Raw genomic sequence first — 22,083 nt, 5'->3', positions numbered from 1 at the left:
ATTTCTAATTTCTCTCTGGCGTGAGTCACCGATAACTGCGATTAGCTAATTTTTTATAAGAAACATGAGAGACAATAGATCGTCTGTACGATGTAAATTTTGCGCTCGCAAGTCGATATATTATCGAATTTTTTCAAAACTTAATTTTTATTTTTGCGTTTAATTTTATTTCGATGACTTTAATCTTCGCGCAACCCTCGAATCATCGAGCGAGTCAATTAACGTTTCATTTCTTGTATTAATCAACATCTAATTATGTCTTCTATAATTATGTGCGCGACGTCACTGATAATTGCAATTAGCTAATTTTTTTATAAGAAACGTGAGAGACTAATAGATCGTCTGTACGATGTAAATTTTAAAACTATTCACATTTTCAAATAACGATAGATTAAAAATGTGGATAGCAATATGTATAAAGATAATTATCTCGGCTATCTGGGATAAGTTAACGCATATATGTAAATTGTTAACAATGTGAACATAAAAATTGTTGCTTATATTATACATATCTTACGTTCACTATTTTATTCTCTTTTTTTTTTCCATTTTCCTCTTCCTAAATTCCTCCTCGTGTCGCCTGCAAAATGCCGAAAACGACGACTCGGGCGACTGCTCGGGCTTGTCATCAGATCAGAGGATCAGAGTTCATCAGAGAGCTATAGCTGTGCTCATCAGTTGGCGCGACCTAACCTCAAATTCGGCCACTCCGCGGCGACGACGGCCGCGTGAGCACGTTCTGTCTCGCCCGCGTGAACGGCACGTACACGTGACACGTGTTATGGCGGGGCCGCGATAGCCAGCCTCGTCGGAACGTCGTGCGCGTCGTTTGCCGTGCACGCGGACATCCTGATCCCCGCCTCGGGACGATGGCCGACCTGGAGTACGCGCGGCTGTACCTCAGCCTGCAGCTCAACGAGGCGGTCAGCTGGTGGTGCTACTACATCCGCGAGATCTCGTGGCAGCTGCTGATCGCCCTGCTGGCATACCTCTCCGTCTGCGTCTTCCTCTACGCGATCCTCAGGCGGGTGGGCCACGCCGCCTGGCAGCTGCCGGGCCCGCCTGGTCGGCTCCTCCTGGTCACCGCTCATCCCGACGACGAGGTCATGTTCTTCGGGCCGCTCGTCTACTGGCTGGCACGCTCCAAGGCCAGCGAGATCTACCTGCTGTGCTTGTCCATGGGTACATGTCACCTACTCTGTCTGCGGCGGCGCGGGCCTCCTCCGTCGGCCTCCTCCTCGGGATCGGCCGACGATCCGGAGTGACCGACAGGAATGAAACCCAGGCTGTGTTAGAACGTCACGCAAAACGCTGTGTCTATTGATGTTTACCAGTGTGCTTGCAGGTGGGGACAGAAGGAGGATAGACGAGCTGTGGGAATGTACCAAGGTGCTGGGAATCCCAGAGGCCAACGTGACGATCCTTATGTGAGTGTGTCTTGGAAAACGCTATTTCTTGCAATTTAAATATTCTCCTTTTTAAAGATTATCCTAGGATCGCTTTACTCGAATGGCATATTTAACGCTGGATGTACTTGTCTAATTTTTGCAAGGTGGAGATTGGACGGTTTCATTCGGGTGTTAAATATGCGATGAAAATAGGGTAACTGTCCCTATTAGTGTGCCCTGTACCTATTAGTGTGCTTTTATATTTAAAGTCATAAAAATAAACTGGTACAAATATATAGACAAAGTATTTTTTTTATTTAGTTAAGGTATTAACTTAATAAAAAAAAAAATACTTTGTCTATATATTTGTACCAGTTTATTTTTATGACTTATTTAAATATAAAAGCACACTAATAGGTAAAATAAACTGATACAAATATATAGACAAAGTATTTTTTTATTAAGTTAATACTTTAAATTAATAAAAAAAATACTTTGTCTATATATTTGTATAGTTTATTTTTATGACTTATTTAAATATAAAAGCACACTAATAGGGACAGTTACCCTATGATGAAGCAAAAGGTAACTATCTCCTTTATAATAGTCGAACAAACGAATGTGCAGGAGCGGCGAGCTGCCGGATGATCAGGGCGTGCAGTGGCCAACGGAGACGGTGGCGGAGAGCATCTTGCAGTACATAGAAATGTATCAGATCAATGCCGTCGTGACGTTCGACAAGTACGGAGTGAGCCGGCATAAGAATCATATCTCCTTGTATTTTGCGATCGCCGCGTTGTGCATAGAGAAAAAAGTACCTCCTTGTCAGTATCGCTCGTTTAATTTCACAAATGTACATAGCCCCGGGGGCTCGTCGCGTAATAATAAGTCTTAATAATTCCAGACTGCAAGCTGTACGTGTTAGAGTCCGTTAATATAATCAGGAAGTACATTCAGCTCTTAGATTTGCCCGTCAGTCTACTCTCGGCCTCGTACTGGTATCTGGTGACGTACGAGCAGAAGCGAACGATCAAAGTATAACTCGGAACGTTCCGCCTGAGATTGTTAATCAATCGTCCCGCTTAACGCGAACCCTCCAGTCCTAACGTCTTGTCTGTTTTCCCCTTGCAGAGTGCCATGGCTGCGCACAAGTCCCAGTACGTCTGGTTTCGCAAGTTGTACATGATCTTTTCGCGATACACGTTCATCAACACCCTCCAGGAGGTCAGCGCCCTCGACCTGGAGCTGGACCTCCAGTTCGACGACGAGGACTGAGCGCTACGCGACGAATTGTACAAAAACATGTAATTGACGATTGACGCTGTACATACATACACCTTTTGTCTACCCCGTTAAATTACATGAAATGAAAATCAAGTACCAAAGCTACGGAAAAAACTAATCAATACGAAAACTTTACTAAATATATATATATACAGAGACATACTTTGTAAGAGGGAAATATTTTTTTATTCATTAATTATAGAATATAATATATATCGTCGTAGTTACTTTCGAACGCGAGAGAGACACGCGGCACGTATATATCTCTCTTACGGCGCGATAAATCGGATTTCTTTCCTTAATAGAAAATACAATACTGCGTGCCGTTTTATTCTTCTCTATTGTATACAACCTTTTTTGCAGCTGCATATAAATCGTCGTTTGATATGTGTATAACTTTACTCATCAGGTGTGTACAATAAAAAGTTATCTAGAATTATCGTAAAAAATCGTATCTCTAATTTAAATTGCGGGACGGACAAGATTTTTTTTACCCGGTAAGAATCGCACACATTACGAAAATCAGCGGCCATTGTCAAATCATTTGAGCAAGTAATAATATGTGTGTGGCGAAACGAGCTCGCGATTGTACGTATATATATTTTTTTTTATTTGTGCCTTAACATTAACTTGTCAAACAAGTCGATTTTTGTCCAGAGCAAAAGTTCATTTTTTTTCTATTTTGGCACAAGTGACGCGTGCATAGAAGAATTTACAACTTTCGCTCCTTTCATTTTAATATTTGATAACGGAATTCTCCTACTATTTCGGAAAAATATATTGCTCTTTTCACAACAAGTTGATATTATTACACATATATTGTACGCAAGTGATAGAGAATCTACGAATATATAGATATATTCTTTCATATGCACGATGTTACATTTTTCTGTAACATTTAGTCTCCACGGAAAGTTGCTTAATATGAGCTTTTTCTATAATTGCACAAACGACATGAATATTTCTTAGCATGCTGGGAAAATGTTCAACGAAAATTCGACGATTAACAGTCTTATAACAATTACGATATATGCGGTCGTTGTCAGTTTAACTTTTTTGGTCTCATATTCTAGCTAACAGTTTTCTCTTTTATAATTCCAATTTTCCCAGCGTACTTAAAAATGTAATGTAACGAAAATATACGCTTAGTAGTCTAGTATGTAAACATACGTATATAAAAAAAGAAATCTCTTTCGTAAAAAAAAAAAAAAAATCTCAGTACTAAAAACGCAGTACGTGGTAGTCCGAGAATTAGCTCTTGGAATACCGAACGATTAGACCGACAAAGTGATCTAAGATCGTGAACACTCGCGTAATATTATTGCGCACAATACAGCGTGCGTGTGCGTACGTTGAAGTGAAGTAAAAACAATACTTTCGAGTAAAAAGAAACATCTCTGTGCGTTGGAACCTCGCGCATTTCGAATATGCACGGGTGATAGACTTCAAATACTTTTCCTAAGAGTTTAGGGAATGATAAATACTCGTCGTGAGCGTGCATACAACCTTAACGGTCTAGGCCCGAAACTCCGCGAATGATTCTCGATTTGATCGATCGAGTGATCCGCGTTGGAGATGAAACATCTCACGACAAACCGATACGTACTTCGATAAACATCTTTTTTTTTTACACATAAAACGGAAGTAGATGCTTACACACGATTACAGTCGTATATATAAAATGGACGGCATAGAGTTGGTTCCCGCAAGATCCTCGAATCAGTAGACTACCGTAGACGGCGACGGACACACCGGCGATGAGCAGAATACCGAATTTAGGTACATAGAGAAGAGGAAGAGATGGTACCCGGAAGAGATTTCCAATCGGGCGTAAGGGTGGACCTATACGCGTGGATATGTTCGAGTGTACGATAGGCCGCCTTACAAGGGGTTCATAGTGAAGATCTCGCGGGCCGTGTCCTAGAACCTGTCTTTACCGCGATGGGAGCCGAGGGTGCCCATTCCCGGCTGTGGGGAGTCCGGATCGGCCGCGTCCTGCAGGTACTGCAGCTCCTGCAGCTCCTGGAACTTCTCGTGGTCCCGTATGTGCGCGTAGTTGGCGGACAGGCACATCAGGTAGTGTATCAGGCTCAGAATCACAAGCATGCTCGCCGCGGTCGCCAGGATGAACATCACCTCGGCCTTCTCCACGAAATCCTTGCAGAACAGTTTGACTTCCTGGGGTCCGCACACCTTCATGTCCTCCAACCGTGTGTTGTTTGGAAACATGAAGCCTGAAAACAGCGTGAATTCGCTTTGTCAACTCTTAAATTTTGTACAACAACGCGAACATCTAATGTAATATAAATACTGAAGCCTGTGGTTTCACAATTCGCGATTTGACTGAAATTCAACTTTATCTTTTTCTAATCTAGGATTTAAAAAGGGATAAACAGTAAGTTAAACCGAGATTAAAGTTAATCTTACATTCGTGGAACCGGGTTTAAATAATAAATTGAAATAGATTAGCCATTTTATGATTTTTAAATAGAAGAAGAAAAGTATGTATAGACTTTTAAATGCCATGTTCTAGTCCCAGTTTATTTATAAATCAACTAGCACGTGTGAAAACTTACCGAATTGAGTAAAATCAATGCAGTCGTCAAGAGACTGAACACGTGGATTGCTGCACAAATTCCAGAATATGGTGAATATCAGCGTTGTAATAACCAGGAATGCGAATATCAGAAGCCAAGCTAGTTGCAGGATGTAGATAATGGTAATAAACTGTAAAAAATTTAAGATGTACATATTAAAGATAATTTAAATGGCTTGTAATCGGAGAAATTTCTTCTTCACAAATGAAGAAATAACAAGGATTTTAAGTACTTACAACAGCACAGGAGATACGTCCGCCGACTCGGGATCTCCACGCACGGTAGACTTTGTGCCTCGTAGCACCAGTTGCGAGACAACCGACGCACAAAATCATGAATCCTAAGGCTGCCATGCAAGCTCCAATTGACGCGAACACTAGCTGCACCGTTCCCAACCATCCGAGATGCAGATGGAATACCTGGAATCGATTTCATAACTTGATTAATTGAAGAACCTTCGAATTATTTTGAAAAAAAAAAAAACAGTATCAAGCTCTCACGTCACGCTTACCTGGTCCATCATAAGAGAAGACAGCAGCGCACCTCTGTACATGGTTCCGCAAAAGATTCCAACTCCCAGGCAACACATAATGGTCGCTATGAGAGTCGCATACGGCACTCTGGCCATGCAATCGTTGCACATGTTCCCTGAAACAAGGAAATTCCTTTACATATGTCATCTCGTTACGGGAAATTAAATCTGTTTACATTCTCTCTAAACTTTCTGGAGTGGAATCTCACTCCAAGAGATTGAAAATACTGCCACTCGACCACTTGAGTGTCTCTATATATCTATATGTAAAATTTACTTGTGACACTATATTATTATTATTATTATATCTAGATTTTAATTATAATGCGATTAACTTGAACTAAACTCTCTAAATTTTCTGGAGTGACTTTTCACTCTTTTGGAGTGAATCTCACATTTCAAGTGTGGTCGAGTCGCAGTATTTTCAATCTTTTGGAGTGAGATTTACTCCAAAAAAGTGAAAAATCACTACAGAAAATTTAGGGTTTAGTTAATCACAGTTAAATCTCATTATGATTAAAATCTAGATATAATAATAATAATATAGCGTAGTATCACAAGTAAATTTTACATACAGATGTATGTAAACCGTAAGATAAATTGACGATGAGAGAGATAATATTATACGTTGAGATAAATAGAATGTAGAATTCATTGTACGAGAAGTATGGTCCGATTTTTATCGCGTTCACATTTTACAAGACGAATGTTTGTACCATTTATCGTCACATTCCAATGGCATTCTCGGGCACTTACTGCAACTTCGTTCCTTCGAATCTAGACCGTGTAGACTACGCTCGGAGAACCTATCCAGACTAGCGTTACTCCCAAGGTTGCCGCGCAGCGGCAGACTCTCCCTGGCCCGACGTATCTCGCGTAGCCTCGTCATTTTTTTCAACACAATTGCGGGAGTAACAACAAAAACGTTCTGACAAGGTGAACAAAATTAAACGAGGAGGAGGTCGCGTGGTGGTCGAAAGCTGGGCGCGTTCGACCAATGACTAAACCGACGTTACTACCACGACGATGACTAATCACTTATCTAGCAGTCCAGTCAGATAACACGCGCGACATGTGTCCAAGTTGTATATGTATGCACTCGCTAATGAGACGCTAGTTCATTCACAAACTCGACGGTGTCGCGAACCTGCTGAGGACGTTTCTTCGACGGAAAGAATTGGCGCGTGACATTATTCATTATTGTCGACATCGCGACGACCCCGCGACGTCGCTCGCGCGCGAACGCCCCGTTTCTTAACGAGGCCTTTAACGAGCGCTTCCTTCGGAGTTTCGGGTTCACGCTGGGTTCAACTGTAGTTCAACGTCGCGTCAGAATCAAGCGTTTGTCAATTAATCAGCTTATCGGCGAACGCGGGCGGACCTGAAGTAGCGCCAATGTTTACAACCGTATGGATGCAGCCGTTGTTTGTTATGACGCCCACCACCGTCGATGCCAAACACGGGTGGGCGTCGCTGACGCGAGTCACGCGATCGCGTCGATCTACAACGAAAAAAGCGAGAGATTCTCGCTCCTCCGAGAGGCGGAAGCGAACGTGACGCGACTTACCCATTTTCACAGCACGCGTCGTCCGCTTGAGGTTAGCGAGGAGAAGCAGGCAGCAGGATGGGCAGCGCCCGTGCACGTCGCGTGGAATCCGCGATGATTTACAGCGGCCGTTTCTCGGCAATTATCGCGGTGCGATCGCACGTACGTCCCACGGCCGCGGCAGCGAAGGACATATCCCACTCACGGTCGCAATTCTCGCTGCTGGACGCGAGTGAGAAAAAGAGGACGGATCAAGTCGGGGAAATTCGCGATGAACTCCTCAACATCCGCTGGTCTTCTCTTAAATGCTTATACAGGATATACCTTCTTCTTTGCGCCTCTGGATTTCCGGTATACCTCGATCCTTCGTTCGGTTCACAGAACTTGGGGGGACACAGAACACTATCGCGTTGCTCGCTTGTTTACCATCTGTCAGAAGCACTCCGGGAGAGACGCGGCGCGTCGTCGACGGACGGTCCGGCGATCGAGCACCTAGCGAACGGGCACCGCGGACGTTCTCTCTACGAATTCTCCTCTCGACGATCTTATCAATCTTTGTGCCACGTGAGCGCGCGTGTCGGATTTCTCGCGGAGCTCACGACTTCCACGGGGTATCTCTCTTACTCCGGCCAGAGGCGACTCAACATGGCGGCGTCACCGAGCGCGTCCGTTACGCGTTCCGTGCGGTGAATGGGATCGTTGCTCTCCCGCGGCGGCGAATCGTAGGGCGCGCCGTAGTAAGCGCCCCCGTCGCCGCTTCCCTTCAATGGAGCGGTGGGCTCGGCTCGGCGCGGCGCGGCGGGAGAGACGATGACCGGCTGTGACCCCGATTCGATCGAGGAGTCCGCGGCAAAACGCGCCGAGAGGCTTTTGCAATCGATTATAACAATTTCGCGTCGCACGAAATTGAATTTCACAAAGGCGAAAGGATTGCAAGGAGGATGTGGGAGGAAGGAGCCTGTAAACATTTCTGTGAAAATTGGAGAACCGCTCTCGCGTGTGGTTATATCTGATTTATTACATTCGTTTTTCCCACTTAAAAAATATATCTTCTATTAATAATATAATAAATATACCTGCATAGTTCGTCACTTTGAGGGGCGGTAGATACCGGATTTCGCAGAATGTTCCTTTACACGTATTGCGTGTAAAGGATAACGTGCAAAATAACGGTAAAATTCTCAATTTTATTCCACTCTTTATAAGTATTCTCAAATTTTCCTATGTAATGACAATTGCATCTTGTCTTCTATATCTATAAAAATAAATATCGAACTTTCAAAGATATATTGTTTCCCTTGTTTTTTTTTCATCATTTAACGTGTTTTCCCCATTTTTTCTTTTTTTTTTCTTGCCTTATACAATTGCAATAGTATAACTCGAATCGAGCATATCAAATATAAAAATATTACTTTATTTCTTATCATTGTATACTTAGAAAATATTCGTACTTAAGGCCGCGTTTAGCTTTGTATAAGCTGTATCTATAAATTTACGCCAATTTATAAATCTATAGCAAGCTTACGGTCCACGGGCGGAAAGGTGATTTCTTCTTGTACTGTACAAAATATTTTATATTCTCATGCGGAGCTATCGAATGCCTCTGTGCTTCGGTTGCTTCTCAGATTCATTGAGATACTCGAAAATCCTTGGCAATAGTCGGAGCTTGTCCTGGATCGATTTCTGCAAGTTCTTCTGCTTGATGTGTATAACTTTGCCGTCGCTACTCCTGTAATCTTGTATGTTGCCGTTGGGACTTACCTGCAACACGAAATTGTCGGTAAAATATGAGTGACTCGATGTCGATTAATAATCTATCGTCAATGATCTATCCATCAAGTTACTGCAATGCGTGTTGTAATAACCGATTAAAATAAATTCGTAAATTTATATTTAATAATCAAGTATTTGACTCGACCGTGGAATGTTTTACACAATTAAGATGAGAAAACGTCAACGCGCTACAAAGTGATGCTTGACAATATTTATATATGCGAATCTAACAATTTTCAATTCAAGTAAACTGTGCGCCCCACATAAACGTCGGTCTTTAAAAAACACAGCTCCGAACACTGAATAGTAATATCACAATTAAATTATATTCAGGCAGTAACTTACAGTCACGGAGGATCCATCCATGTAGTCAACTCTAATATCGCCAGATAACAATTTGGTGACAAAGTCGATTCCCGGCACCGGTATCTTGTGCATATTACTGTTAGAATTGTGCGTGGAATTCTTGCGCGATCTGGAAGTCATCGTCGAGATGATGGAGTAGTCGAACGACGGCAACTGAAAGAGATTCAATAGAGTTAATTCAGTAAAAAGTTGAAATAATTAAAGCGTCCTCTCCGCTACTTACAATCGGGAAACCGTTTGTTGTCATAGGCGAGACGTTTTCTTTCCCCTGATAGGGAGCGTCACTCAAGGCCGTGTTAGGCCGTCGTCCGACTATCACGGGAAAGCAGGGGTCTCCGGTGATTCTCTCCAGAGATGCCAGACTGGATTCCACTAGCTGGCAATGCTTGTAACATTCCGAGTAATGCGCGCAGTAATTTTCGAGATGCGACGGGGCTGCAGCCTCGACAAACTTTTCGCCGCTATTGTCGGTGATCTTCACGACACTGTTCTCCTGGACAATCTGAAACATAAGAGCTGAATATAAAATACGAATGTTAACAGGGAAAATTTAAATATTAAGGGGTCGTGCCATCCCTGAGATTCTTAAAATGATATCTTAAGCTTGGGATTTTTTTGTGGGTAAATGGACAACTTTTTTAAAAATCTGCATAGAGGGCATTATTGCACAGTCGTGGACAGATTGAATACGGCACTTTTTTTTTTATAGGTTTCAAATTAATATTTTGTAAATGAACCACGATTGGTGTTATACTGTCTCTAGACTAAAGATAGTACATTGTGGTTAACGTTTGCAAAATATTAGTTACCTATAAAACATATATTATGTATATTAAATATATGTATATCAGAAACCTATAAAAAAAGTGTCGCAACCGTCAATCTGTCCACGACTGTACATATGTAAGAAACAAAAAAAAAGATTTTTTTTATTTTTCTTATGTCCAAAATGGCAGCGTACTGGCCTACACCTGCAAATTCCCTTTTTTTCTGTCGGTGTACAGGATTTCAGGCACGCGACTTGACCTTGAACACAAAGAATTTTTATTATTTACATATTAAAGACTAGAAAAGTACGTAGGGATTTTTCAAAATATTAATTTTTCTCAAAATGGCAGATATTTTACGAAAGACTTATATTGACAAAAATACGAACTTTTCGTAAAAATAGCTGCCATTTCGAGCAAAATCAATATTTTAAAAAACCCCTATGTACTTCTATAGTTCTTCTTTAATATGTAGATAATGAAAATTCTTTGTGTTTTGTTCAAGATCAAACCGTGTGCCTGGAACCCTGTACACTGATTTGAAAAAATAAAAAAAAGGGTTTCCGCAAGTAGGCCAGTGCGCCGTCATTTTGTATATATAATTCAATTTATATGTACAAAATATGTACAAAATTCAATTTATATGACGTTATAATTCAATAACATTTAGGTGGTTATGCCACTACTGATGCCTTAAAATGATACCTAAGTTTAGATTTTTTTGTGGGTAAATATCGAACAAGAAAAAAATAACAAAATATTTTTTTTAGTTTCTTATATATGTACAACAATGTCTTCTAAACAGCTTTTAAATAAAATTATCTATATTTACTCACAAAAAATTCCAAACTTAGGTATCATTTTGAAGCCTCAGAGGTGGCATAACCCCCTAAATGTAATGGAATTATAACGTCAAAAGTCAACGTATGCGAATCATATCGACTTTTGCAGCCTGATATTATTTTTTGTCATACACGCGACCGTAGCTTTTATTTTAACACTACATGTAATATATAAAACGACTGAATCGACATCGCTGCATACCTTTATTCCGTTGTAAAAGGTCACTTCGCAGTCAGGCTCCAGACCGTTTTCCATGAACAGGCACTTTGCTCGTTGAGTGTACAGCGTTATCTTTGGGGTTTTTGCTTGAACCAGTTTCACGAAACGATGGGCGTAAAGATACTTCCGATGATGGCACGTCGGCAGATTCTCGTGTGAATAAATATTATCGGCGCCCCGAGTAGGCAACGGTAGCGGTTGCGAACCAATCTCCGCAATCGGGTCCGGTTTGTAGAGAACGATTCGCAGACCGTCGCCTGATATTCTGCACACTTCGCTTATCTTTTCCTACGGTATAAAAAAAAAATGTTGGATATTTTTACGTTCTTGTATTTTTCAAGTACAATGCACAATTTTTTTTTTTTTAGAATAACGCGATAATTTTATTTATATTGCGAGCTTTGTATTGCTCTGCTCTACATACCATGCCGTTTCTGCGCTTGATAAACTCGAGGCACACTTCTCCGTTGTCGAGAATGGTGAGAATCGTGCCCTTGTTTCTGTGCCTAGTAGGCAGCAACCTGGTGGAATTTAACGGCTCGACTTGTAACTTCGTGCTCTTCTCAGTTTCCTCCACGCCACGATGTGGCGTGTTCTCCACGATGTTCTCCTTCCTCGGCTTCCTCTCCATTATCCTCGGTCTCTCGGACTCGTTGTAGGCGTTGCAGGCATTGCGATTGCCGTACTGCTGCTCGCTTTGTACTCTATTGCGATGCATCGGCACGCTCATCAAAGAGTTCTCCTTCGGGCGGTAATTGGCGTATCTCGCCCCGTGATTCGAGTGCATTTTCGCAATAGGCTCGGATAGCGGCTCGCTTCTCACACTGACCATCGGCATCGAGGACATCCTCTCCTCTGATCGGGTTCGCATTTGCGGCCGACTGTTATCCGACGAAAATGTTCTACCAATCCCGGAATCCATCATGCCATCGGACAACAGATTTTTGTTCCTTTCCTGAATAAACAGAACGTGAAACAGAACGTTACAACGCAACAATTTGTGGATTCAATTCAGTGGCATTTTCTTCACTATCAATGATTAAGAGGTCTCATCACTCCTGAGGTTTTAAAATACCTTAAGTTTATGATTTTTTGTGGGTAAATGGATAATTTTATTTAAGATCTGCTTAGAGGACGTTATTGTACATATATAAGAAACCAAAAAAATATTTTTTTAACTTTCTTATGTCCAAAATGACGGCGCACTGGCCTACACTTACGGCATCCCTTTTTTTCTATCGGCGTACAGGATTCCAGGCATACGGTTTGGCCTTGAACAAAATATAAAGAATTTTCATTATCTACATATTAAAGATTAGAAAAGTACGTAGGGATTTTTCAAAATATTGATTTTTCTCAAAATGGCAGCTGTTTTACGAAAAACTTGTATTGACAAAAATACGAACTTTTCGTAAAAATAGCTGCCATTTCGAGAAAAATCAATATTTTAAAAAATACTACCCCTACGTACTTCTATAGTCTTTAATATGTAGATAATGAAAATTCTCTGTTTTGTTCAAGATGAAACTGTGTGTCTGGAATCCTGTACACCAATTTGAGAAAACAGAAAAATGGGATTCCGTAAGTAAGCCATTGCGCCGCCATTTTGTACACAAAAAAATAATAAAATATTTTTTTAGCTTCTTATATATGTACAACAATGTTCTCTAAACAGCTTTTAAATAAAGTTATCTACCCACAAAAAAATCCCAAACTTAGGTATCATCTTAAGGCCTCAGGGGTGGTGAGACCCCTTAATATATTTAAATTGCACTTGATGCTCTACTACTTACGTTATGCCTCTTTTCTGTATACGTCATAAAGGCATGCTTTTTAATCATTGGCAGGCGTATCCTGTCTTTCGGATTCTTCTTCAGCAACTTGTCTATGAGATCCCTCGCATTGTCCGACAGATGAGGCGGCATCACGTAGTCGGCCATGACCACGCGGGTTAGGGTGCTCCTAATCGCCTCGGTCTCAAACGGTGGCTTGCCCACCAACAAGGTGTACAACATACATCCCAAGCTCCATACATCTGCCTCCGGTCCATGCATAGATCTCATGGCAATCTGAAGATTTTGGAAGTGTGATCACGATCCTAATATCCACAATCTGTACAGCGGCTTTTGGAAGATACTCACTTCGGGCGAGATGTAGTTCGGCGTGCCGCACATTGTGAAGTGCCTTTCGTCTGGTTTCTTCAATTGCGTGGCCAATCCGAAATCCGCTATTTTCTGCAAGTACAAGGAATTAAATTTAAAAAAATTAAATAAAGAAAAAACTAATAGATATGGATTCAGAAGATTAAAAAATTCAATGTTAAAATAAAGGACTATTTGACCTCACATCTTCAGAATTTTTAAGAAAAATTTAACAAAAAAAAGACACTATATTTTTTGTTGTCATTCGATAGATTTTATTAAAAAAAAAAGAAATGCATCTTTATTTAAAATAATATCAAATTGGTTAAAATATAAGAAAAGACATCTATTATCTTATTTAAAAAAATCTGCATATTTTTATTTTTTCTACATACCACCTGCATATTTTTGGTCAAAAGTAGATTGGACAGTGACAAATCTCTGTGAAGTATTTGGTTGGTATGGAGATAAAGCAAGCCATCTACTACCTGTCTGATTATGTCGGCAGCTAAAAACAGCAAAATTGTGTTACAATGACTGTGACTGGGAATTTATAATCATGATTTCTCGTGTATATGAATGTACTTTTTCCTCGGATAGAGTTTTGCCTTTGAGATAACCCTGAAGCTCCCCGTTGTGACATAATTCCAAAACCAGGTACACGTAATTTGCATCCTCAAAACCTGTGTACATCTCCAGGATAGCTGGATCTTTCAGTTGCATATGTATCATTACTTCCTGCCTAACTCTATCTATCATTCCAGCAGCCTGCATCATTTTCTTGTTGATCTACAGGAATGAATAGTAAGTAAAGAAAATGCGATAGATACACGGATCTGTTTTTATTTTAAAACAAGGAAAGAGAAAGAGAGAGCTTTGCAATAAATTTCGAGTCTGTATAATTCATTGAATGCGAACTCAAGCAAGGTGTTGCTGATCTCAAGAATTGACATTGGCCCAATTTCCCTTTGCCCAATACTTCAAATCCTGTCGAGATCGGCGAGCTTTATGTACGCGTTCTAAAGTTAAAACTTAAAGTAAATACTCCGGAGCTCGCAGCGCAATAAGTGCAACTGGAGCAACAGGCGTCTTGTCGAGGGAGAAATCCCGAGGGAGAAAGGCAGACAGGGAAATCACCATTTTGATCGCAACTTCTGTCTTGCTGCGGAGACATATCGCCCGGTAGACGCATCCGTAGCCACCCTTGCCCAATGAACTCAGCACATCGTATTCCTGAAAAAAATATAAACATGCCAGCGCGCGCACGTGTGTGTGTGTGTGTGTGGTGTGTGTGTTGCACGCGTCGCTACGGGGCGACGACGGCGCAACGGACGCAAATTCAAAAAGCTAACCTCAATGCGCTCGCCGAAGCCGGTCGAGACCTCCGGCGCCATGCAGCGCAGCGGGCCGCGCTCGACCGGCCGCCGTCGATCGTCGATCACCATCGGCACCGCGACAACGACTCTGCCTTACGCGAAATTCGCCGGCGACGGCATCCGCGAACAGGATCTCGCTCGGGTAACAATAAACACTAATCGCATGACGCCGCCCGCCATATGCAAACTGTCGCCGCTGTCGGCGCTGCCGGCGCTTGTCGCGACTCTCTCGCCAGTCTCGCCGCGAGAGTCTCGCGCATGCGAGGTAGAAATGGCGGCTCTGGCACAGTATGTAATAGAGAATTCGATTTGGACGCACTGTAAAGTAGTCTTGCAATTATAGCATTTTCGATTTGTTGACTCGAGCCGACTCCGAGTCAAAATAGTCTGTTCTTTTTTCTTGTACACTTTAACTATTTTTTTATAGCTAAAAAGAACAGACCACCGACTCGGAGTCGGATCGAGTCAACAAATCGAAAACGTCTGCACTAGACGCGTTTAGAAGTTCTTATATATGCTAGCTTATTTTACGTAATTTCTTTAAAATAAAACCAATATCAACGAAAAAATAATAATTTGTCAGAAAATTAAGTTATTGCTTTACGGAAGTGTTATATAGTATTCAAACGATTAATATTTAGAATTTTTATTTTAAATTTGATATTAATTTTAATAGTTAAAATACATGTTTATATATCTTATATTTGTTCTGTAGATCGATTTTTTTAATATTATTTTTATTAATAATTTATGAAAATAAAGTTTATCGATTGGAATATTTCGGTGAAATGCCGAAAAATAATCTCGATATTCGGGGAAGAAAGCTCGGTCCCACGTGAATGCCTGTCATCCTTAGTGGTATGTTGCCCACCATCGATCTGGTTCAAACCCGATCCCTGCATTAAATATTTTCTAATGTGGTTTTGTAGGTATCTATTGTTCTTTGTAAGCAATATACATGTCGCTGCAGGTCCTAATTGTCTAATTGTCCTCTCGGGAGTCATATTAGATTTGATTCCGAGCGTTTATTGGACATTACTCTTAATTGGTTGCACGTTTCTCATTGATTTTGAAATGGTTATATGTACATATTTGTTGTACGTTTCAGGAGTTTTTTTCCCCTTTTTTGCACCTCTTGTGTAGGAGACGGAAAAAATTACGGAGCCGATCTTCGAGCCTTTTTTTGCATCTCTTGTGTAGGATACGAAAAAAATTACAGAACCAATCGAGATTTGACAATTCAAGATCCTAAATTCTCACTTCTATTATTTAGCATACTTAACCACAAGTGTTTCACTACTTTTAATAATTACTCCGATTATCATCCTAGCTAGATTATCAACAATTAAGCAGCTTCTATATTTCTATACAATTGTTTTTAATTCTCGGCATATATAACTATAATAGAAAAGTAGCGTAAGAATAGAAGTTAAAAAGTTAATATCTTTTAACTTAACTTTGTTATATTTTAACGAGATAACTTTAATTAGTTTATTTTTAAACATATAAACCTCAACTTATTAATTTTTTTCCTAAATTAAAAATTTACCTATTTAAAAAAAAACATTTTCATATAAAAATAATCTATCTTCGTTATTTCATGTAAACTTAATTTACAAATAAAATATTAATTATAATGATAATTTATATTGTAATTGTTTTTCATTTAGAGTATTCTAATTTTAAAAAATTATGACATTTTAATTTAATATAATAAAATAGAAAAAGAGTTAGGCCAATAAACGAGCTAACTTTTTCTGGTTGAATAATTAATACAAAAAATATTTTAATAATTAAAGAATTGATGGAACGTTTCGACTTACTTATAGCCATCATCAGCCATCATACAAATTTACATTTACATAATTAATTAATTTTCATAATTAAAATTGACATTATCGGCGCAGATGTATTCTTACGTTTGTTGCAGTTCTATATAAACTTGACTATCATAAATCGTCATTTAATAATACATTGTATAAATACCACATGTACGTATCCATGCGTGTTCAGATGAGATAAACGACGGAACATGTAAGGATACCATCAATTCTTTAATTATTAAAATATTTTTTGTATTAATTAATCAACCAAAAAAGTTTGCTCATTTATTGGCCTAACTTTTTTTTAATTTCATTGTTTTATACATACAAGCGATAATAATTTTATAACTAATTTAATATAAATAATGCTTTTTGAAATAACTTTTAATTTAAATTTACTTAATTTAATTTTAACGCAACTTTTAATTTAACTAAATTAATTTTATAAGTCATTAACTTTACTTTAATTAAAAAAGAATATTAATTTATCCAACTCTGATTTGTTGGTATACTTCGATGAACTTATATGAATTATGCTTCAATTAACACTCTCAAAAATTATGAAAAATCATTTAACTATTTGAGATAGTCTTATTGTATTCTTCTATGAATTCCTGAGAAATTAAAATCAGAAAAAAGACTATACTTAAATTTAATGACCTAGATAGCACAGAAAAAAATTTAATTCATTAAATTATCAAGTGATATATTTGTTACTCAGATAGCATACAAGCTACATTATTTATCGTCGTTTTGACGTGTTAAAACGACACATCATTGACACGTCAAAATGATGATAAATAACGTCAGCTTGATGGGTAACAAATATATTACCTAATAAGTTTATCATCAATTAAATCTTAATTAAAGAATTACTTTTTATACTGATGATAATAAAACAATGATTTGGCCAATATAATAAAATAATGTAAAATGAACGCATTTGTTATCCTCGGTGGAGCCAATATGGTTGGTAATATTGTTCTACAATTATTCTACTAGGCCCACTTGATCACAAAATTTCGCCTTTCGTCAGCCGTATTTAATAGTTTAGGTTGGTATCCAAGAGCAATGATCATTTTTAAAATTTTAAATCCTTCGACACTCTGCAAGTATCGTTATTCATTTCTCACGTATAATTTGTCAAAATAAAAAAAAGATCGTTTGCGTTGGCACCGATACTTGGATAAATTATTGCATGCAAATTTAATATAGATCCAATTATTTCCGCGTAGCGTTGAAATAAGGAGAGAAAAAATATCTTTAATGTAAAAAAAAACAAACTGAATGATCGATTTTGAACATCAAAAGAAAAGTAAAACACGATCTTATTTCTTAGCGTATTTTACAATTGTTTAATAAAATTGAATATATTGATTTATTTTGAACCCGTGTTTTCGTTCGATTGCGTCTTTCTTTTTGAAGCAATTATAAATTCGGCGGGAGCGTTTGACGCGTGCGAACGTAATTCAAGAACACGCCGAGGTAAAGATAACATTCCTTCCCTTTTCAATCGAGCTAAGCGAAATCAATTTCATTGATGCTATTCTGCATTCTCTTATACGCAGTGTTGTAACTGCATACTTAGATATAAGTACCTAAGTACTGTAACTAGACTGTAATAAACACGTCTTATCTAGGTTTTTATAGGCAGAGCTGTAATACCTGTAGCTGGGTACTTTTTGTAGGACACCTTGTAACTTTTGATATATATAAAGTACTATATTCCATCTATACATTATGTCATTACTATTACTATTATTATTATAAATTTTTTATTATATTGTATTATCATTTTAAATTTTGTTATAAATTTTTGATTGTTATATGTATATCTTATCTCTCGTGATAATGTTTACAATTTTATGATTATTATCACGAGATTTCTGCCATCCTCGGCACCCGTTAAAAGACTCCTTACAGGTGGTCAACTTTTAACCCCTTCCTCCCCGAAATTGACTTTCTGACATAATGTTTGAAACACTATTAATTAAAAAAAAACATTACAGTTATTAACTAGCATAATAAAGCAGCTCATTTGAAACAGAAAAATTATCGATAATTGTTTCAAAACTTATATTGATCCGATTCGCCTTGGTCTATCTTATTATGTAGTACTTATAAAAATTTATAACATATATGTTTGGATAATTGTCGTGTTTTTTTACCTGCTAGTTAAACTAGCATGATAAAACAGTTCATTAATTGAAACAAAAAAATTATCGATTACTGTGTCAAAACATTTATTGATCCGATTCGCATCAATCTAATTGTAAGCTATTTTATTTTATATTTGAAACAGTGTTAATTTTAAAAGAAACATGGCAATTATCCAAAGATTTTATTTTATAAATAATACATTTTTATAAGTACTGCTTAAGTAGTAACTTGAAATAAAATTCTTTTGTGCGGTTATTTTCTTTTTTTAAGAGGTACCTTTTTTTAAAAATAACTAAATTTTTCGGGTACTTTTATACTGTACCTGTATCTATCTTCAGATAATTTTTTAAAAATGTATATATATCTGTAATTAAATATTTTTTACATAAAGAACCTGCATCTATAACTAGATATCTTTTAACAGGTACCTGTTACAACACTGCTTATACGTATACGAGAGACGTATATGCTCGGTATGCTTCCTAGGATTTCGTCGTGGACAGCATATCTTATCGGACCGACTGACCTCCGATCCCTGCGCAAACAGAGAAAAGCATCGGGAGACCTTTAACATCCGATCCTCTCCCTCGTCGTTCGGCCATTCGTCGGTCGGCCAGCAACGGAAATACTTATTTAGTCGTACGCAGTGGACGCCGCACACGCCGCTTCTCTCTCTTTCACTCTCTCTCCACCTCGCATCTTCGCCACCAATCAAGCCGCCGATCCGCACCCCGGTTTATCGCCCCCGGGTGGTTATCGCTGGTATTTTCGCCGCCGGAGAAAGAGTCCAGCCACACCAGCGCGGCAACGGCAGATCTCGGACAGATACATCTCTCCCGGGTGATTTTTCAAGATCTCTCCCGAGTGTGATTACTTTTCAAGTGATCGAAAGTGGGCGAGAGGAGGAAGGGAGAAGGAGAATTAATAAGAGGAATACCAGTGAGTTGGTGTGGGAACCAGTTTATATCGCGACAGTTCCGCTTTCCGAGCTGGTGACTCTTTGGGTATCGTCAGGATCATTTGCGGATCATCGGCGGAATTCGATCGGTAAAATTACGAGACTGCACGTTTCGACGGATCCGCGTCGAGGGATGAAGACCGCGCGGTAGGAGCATCTTGATCTCGGAGGGTTCCGCGAAATTCGGAAAGCGATAAGGGTTGCCTCCCCCCTCCTCGCCCCGGAAACCATGACTGCCAAGGCAATACTACTTCTTGCGCTCGCGTGCGCGGTAACTGCCGTGCGAGGAGGTAATTATCGGCAATTTCCGGTACGAACGTATTACGGTGTGTATATTGCATATTTATTGCGGCGTCCGGTGTCTCATTAATTTGTAGTGTAATCGTTACCGCACTTTCCGATGGGATACACACCATCGCGGCTTTCATCGGACCCGTCAGGAAAAAACGATCTCATATTGCGTTGCACAAAGCAATCTTTTTCTCATGTAAAGAATTTATCTCAAGTAATAATTTATTAACTAGTTTAGCCAATTTATCGCAAATGACGTAACTCTAATCACATTAGACGCGTAAAACTCCTTGCTGTTGAGCGACGTTAATCGAAAAATGAAGAACGTATTTTAATATTGTGATGATTAGAACCGCGGCTGTGCCATTTTTGTCCTATCTGCAATTTTTCTTTCCTATTATTGTTGACTATATAGCTATGCGTAAATTGAATTATTAGTATTAATGAAAATGTATTATTTAATTTATCCATCACTTTGTCTATCTATCAAATAATCACAAAAGAGTAAGATAGGTCATGAATAATCCATCCGCGGTTCTAGCGTTAATAATCTAGAAATGTGTATGCGTATGAAAATTATTTAACAACGTGTTCTTTAAACAGATGATTCAATTTTTAAAGATACGCTATTCAAATTTATTTATTATTATCGAAATCTATTTATTGAAGAATTTAAAATTTTTTAATAATGATATAATATTTATATCGTCCAGCCTCTTAAAAAATATCACGTCGATATGAACATGACACGATATTTTTTAAATAGTATATGTAAAACAGAAGATATTTAATATCTATACAAAGTAATACGGTGTTAATTTATGCGCCAGATGCTTCACATGTGCGTAATATTTTTTTACGATTTTTTTGTCTCCACAGAAAGTACCAAGGACCCAACGCTGTGTGGTCGGACAAAATGCAAGGGTAGGTAACAATTTCATGCAGACACACGCCAGGCTGGTGCAGCTATCGTATTTCCATAGGCTTACGTTACAATCTCTGGCAGCTCGCCGTTTATCCCACGCATCGTTTGAAAGAGGAAACGAATGTCCATGTCATTTTTCACAGACTCACGTCTTTTTTTTTTTTTGTAAATCGCTAGGGCAGCATTCCTCGACGTCGCACTTTCAGGCCTACTTTTCTTCTTTACACGAATATTAAATTAATTTCAAAGAGAAATAACATATACTTTGCACTTTAATCCGCGCAAACTGACTGTTTTGCGCAAATAAACGTGAAGATAGTATCTCGCACAGTGCGTTGCACAATAAAGCAGTCTTTTTAATGTAAAGAATTTATCTATAAATAATTTATCTTAAATTATAATTTATTAATTGAGTAAACTTATCGCAAACTATATTTCTTTTATGTATAAATACATATATATTTCTATTTCCTTTTTATTTCTTAAATGTGTGAATTAATTGCGATAAGTATGTCGTAAGTACGTGCGTCTATCGAGGTGAAGGACTCCGACGTTTATTTTTCAAAAGTATACTTGCATATAGATAAGAGAATACGAGGAAATGATATTATAGGAATCTTATTAAGAAAACAGATTATTGATAAATGCAACCGTAGCAAGATACTTTTCAAAGCACAAACATTTTACTAACGTCAGTCACAACAAACATATGTTAATCATAGACTAATTATCGCTTAGATATATTAATATTTAGTTCTTTATAATATTCTTTCTTGCATTTTTAATAATGTTATTGGTTATATTTATTAATTATACCTTTGTATTATTAAAATTAATATATAATTTAAATTAATATGTAATCTATTAATGAATCAAACGAGAAGTATTCTACGTGTTTGAAGTAAAAAAAATCATAATGCTAAAGTTTAGAATATAATAGAACGACAGATGCACGGAAAAAAATTACCGTTGCCACAACATGATAATTGTGATAATTTTCACTCATCAATTTAAATGGGTTATAGAAACTAAAATACTTTGGAAGTGACTTGTATAGTTAACTGAACTCTCAGCGTTCGGAAGAGCACACGTCT

General features: G+C 38.5%; 4 protein-coding genes across 9 annotated transcripts in view; 2 read left to right on the top strand and 2 right to left on the bottom strand.

Annotated features, from left to right (window-relative positions):
- Nucleotides 1-659: 659 nt before the first annotated feature.
- Nucleotides 660-3,121, top strand: LOC105447997 (N-acetylglucosaminyl-phosphatidylinositol de-N-acetylase). The gene is made up of 5 exons (XM_011686353.1): nt 660-1,182; nt 1,346-1,427; nt 2,016-2,212; nt 2,293-2,423; nt 2,520-3,121. The coding sequence occupies exons 1-5, from the start codon at nt 870-872 to the stop codon at nt 2,661-2,663; spliced, it is 867 nt and encodes a 288-aa protein (XP_011684655.1). The 5' UTR covers nt 660-869; the 3' UTR covers nt 2,664-3,121.
- Nucleotides 3,014-8,062, bottom strand: LOC105447998 (proteolipid protein DM beta). Of its 4 annotated transcripts, XM_011686356.1 has the most exons (6): nt 7,672-8,062; nt 7,369-7,569; nt 5,781-5,917; nt 5,506-5,688; nt 5,249-5,399; nt 3,014-4,906 (listed from the first exon to the last, which is right to left on the bottom strand). In XM_011686356.1, exons 2-6 carry the CDS (start codon nt 7,370-7,372, stop codon nt 4,593-4,595), a joined length of 789 nt encoding a protein of 262 aa, XP_011684658.1. In that variant the 5' UTR covers nt 7,373-7,569; nt 7,672-8,062; the 3' UTR covers nt 3,014-4,592. The 4 variants fall into 4 exon arrangements, with proteins under 4 accessions (XP_011684658.1, XP_011684657.1, XP_011684659.1 ...); XM_011686355.1 differs by having other exon boundaries at nt 7,369-8,062; XM_011686357.1 differs by lacking the exon at nt 7,369-7,569.
- A 281-nt stretch (nt 8,063-8,343) lies between these two features.
- Nucleotides 8,344-15,004, bottom strand: LOC105447996 (serine/threonine-protein kinase PLK4). Of its 3 annotated transcripts, XM_011686352.1 has the most exons (11): nt 14,809-15,004; nt 14,594-14,689; nt 14,043-14,245; nt 13,852-13,966; nt 13,457-13,549; nt 13,109-13,384; nt 11,740-12,270; nt 11,298-11,603; nt 9,710-9,988; nt 9,466-9,639; nt 8,346-9,108 (listed from the first exon to the last, which is right to left on the bottom strand). In XM_011686352.1, exons 1-11 carry the CDS (start codon nt 14,899-14,901, stop codon nt 8,938-8,940), a joined length of 2,337 nt encoding a protein of 778 aa, XP_011684654.1. In that variant the 5' UTR covers nt 14,902-15,004; the 3' UTR covers nt 8,346-8,937. The 3 variants fall into 3 exon arrangements, 2 of the variants coding, with proteins under 2 accessions (XP_011684654.1, XP_011684653.1); XR_974188.1 differs by lacking the exons at nt 14,594-14,689; nt 14,809-15,004 and having other exon boundaries at nt 8,344-8,602; nt 8,873-9,108; nt 13,852-13,964; nt 14,042-14,190; XM_011686351.1 differs by lacking the exons at nt 14,594-14,689; nt 14,809-15,004 and having other exon boundaries at nt 13,852-13,964; nt 14,042-14,190.
- Nucleotides 15,005-19,372: 4,368 nt separating this feature from the next.
- The window catches only part of LOC105447995, a 21,953-nt gene continuing 19,242 nt past the window's right edge, over nt 19,373-22,083 (top strand). The window contains exons 1-2 of the mRNA XM_011686350.1: nt 19,373-20,063; nt 20,944-20,988. Of these exons, the coding sequence (XP_011684652.1) occupies nt 20,003-20,063; nt 20,944-20,988 (106 nt within the window). The 5' untranslated portion in view covers nt 19,373-20,002. The remainder of the gene's footprint in view (nt 20,064-20,943; nt 20,989-22,083) is intronic.

This window comes from Wasmannia auropunctata, unplaced genomic scaffold, assembly GCF_000956235.1.
Source record: "Wasmannia auropunctata unplaced genomic scaffold, wasmannia.A_1.0 LD336090.1, whole genome shotgun sequence".
Classification (NCBI taxonomy): domain Eukaryota; kingdom Metazoa; phylum Arthropoda; class Insecta; order Hymenoptera; family Formicidae; genus Wasmannia; species Wasmannia auropunctata.
This window is presented reverse-complemented; position numbering and strand designations above follow the sequence as displayed.

Bases quoted from the DNA above. Each gene is read 5' to 3' on its own strand.
- LOC105447998 (XM_011686354.1), bottom strand. From the start codon at position 6,690: ATGACGAGGCTACGCGAGATACGTCGGGCCAGGGAGAGTCTGCCGCTG. The intron at 5,918-6,557 runs GTAAGTGCCCGA...TCCTTGTTTCAG, and splicing joins TTCGAAGGAACGAAGTTGCA to GGAACATGTGCAACGATTGC. The intron at 4,907-5,248 runs GTAAGTTTTCAC...CGCTGTTTTCAG, and splicing joins CATTGATTTTACTCAATTCG to GCTTCATGTTTCCAAACAAC.
- LOC105447997 (XM_011686353.1), top strand. From the start codon at position 870: ATGGCCGACCTGGAGTACGCGCGGCTGTACCTCAGCCTGCAGCTCAAC. The intron at 2,213-2,292 runs GTCAGTATCGCT...TAATAATTCCAG, and splicing joins AGAGAAAAAAGTACCTCCTT to ACTGCAAGCTGTACGTGTTA. The intron at 2,424-2,519 runs GTATAACTCGGA...TTCCCCTTGCAG, and splicing joins AGCAGAAGCGAACGATCAAA to AGTGCCATGGCTGCGCACAA.
- LOC105447996 (XM_011686352.1), bottom strand. From the start codon at position 14,901: ATGGTGATCGACGATCGACGGCGGCCGGTCGAGCGCGGCCCGCTGCGC. The intron at 13,967-14,042 runs AGTACATTCATA...TTTGCTGTTTTT, and splicing joins AAAACTCTATCCGAGGAAAA to AGCTGCCGACATAATCAGAC. The intron at 11,604-11,739 runs GTATGTAGAGCA...TTTATACCGTAG, and splicing joins TCAAGCGCAGAAACGGCATG to GAAAAGATAAGCGAAGTGTG.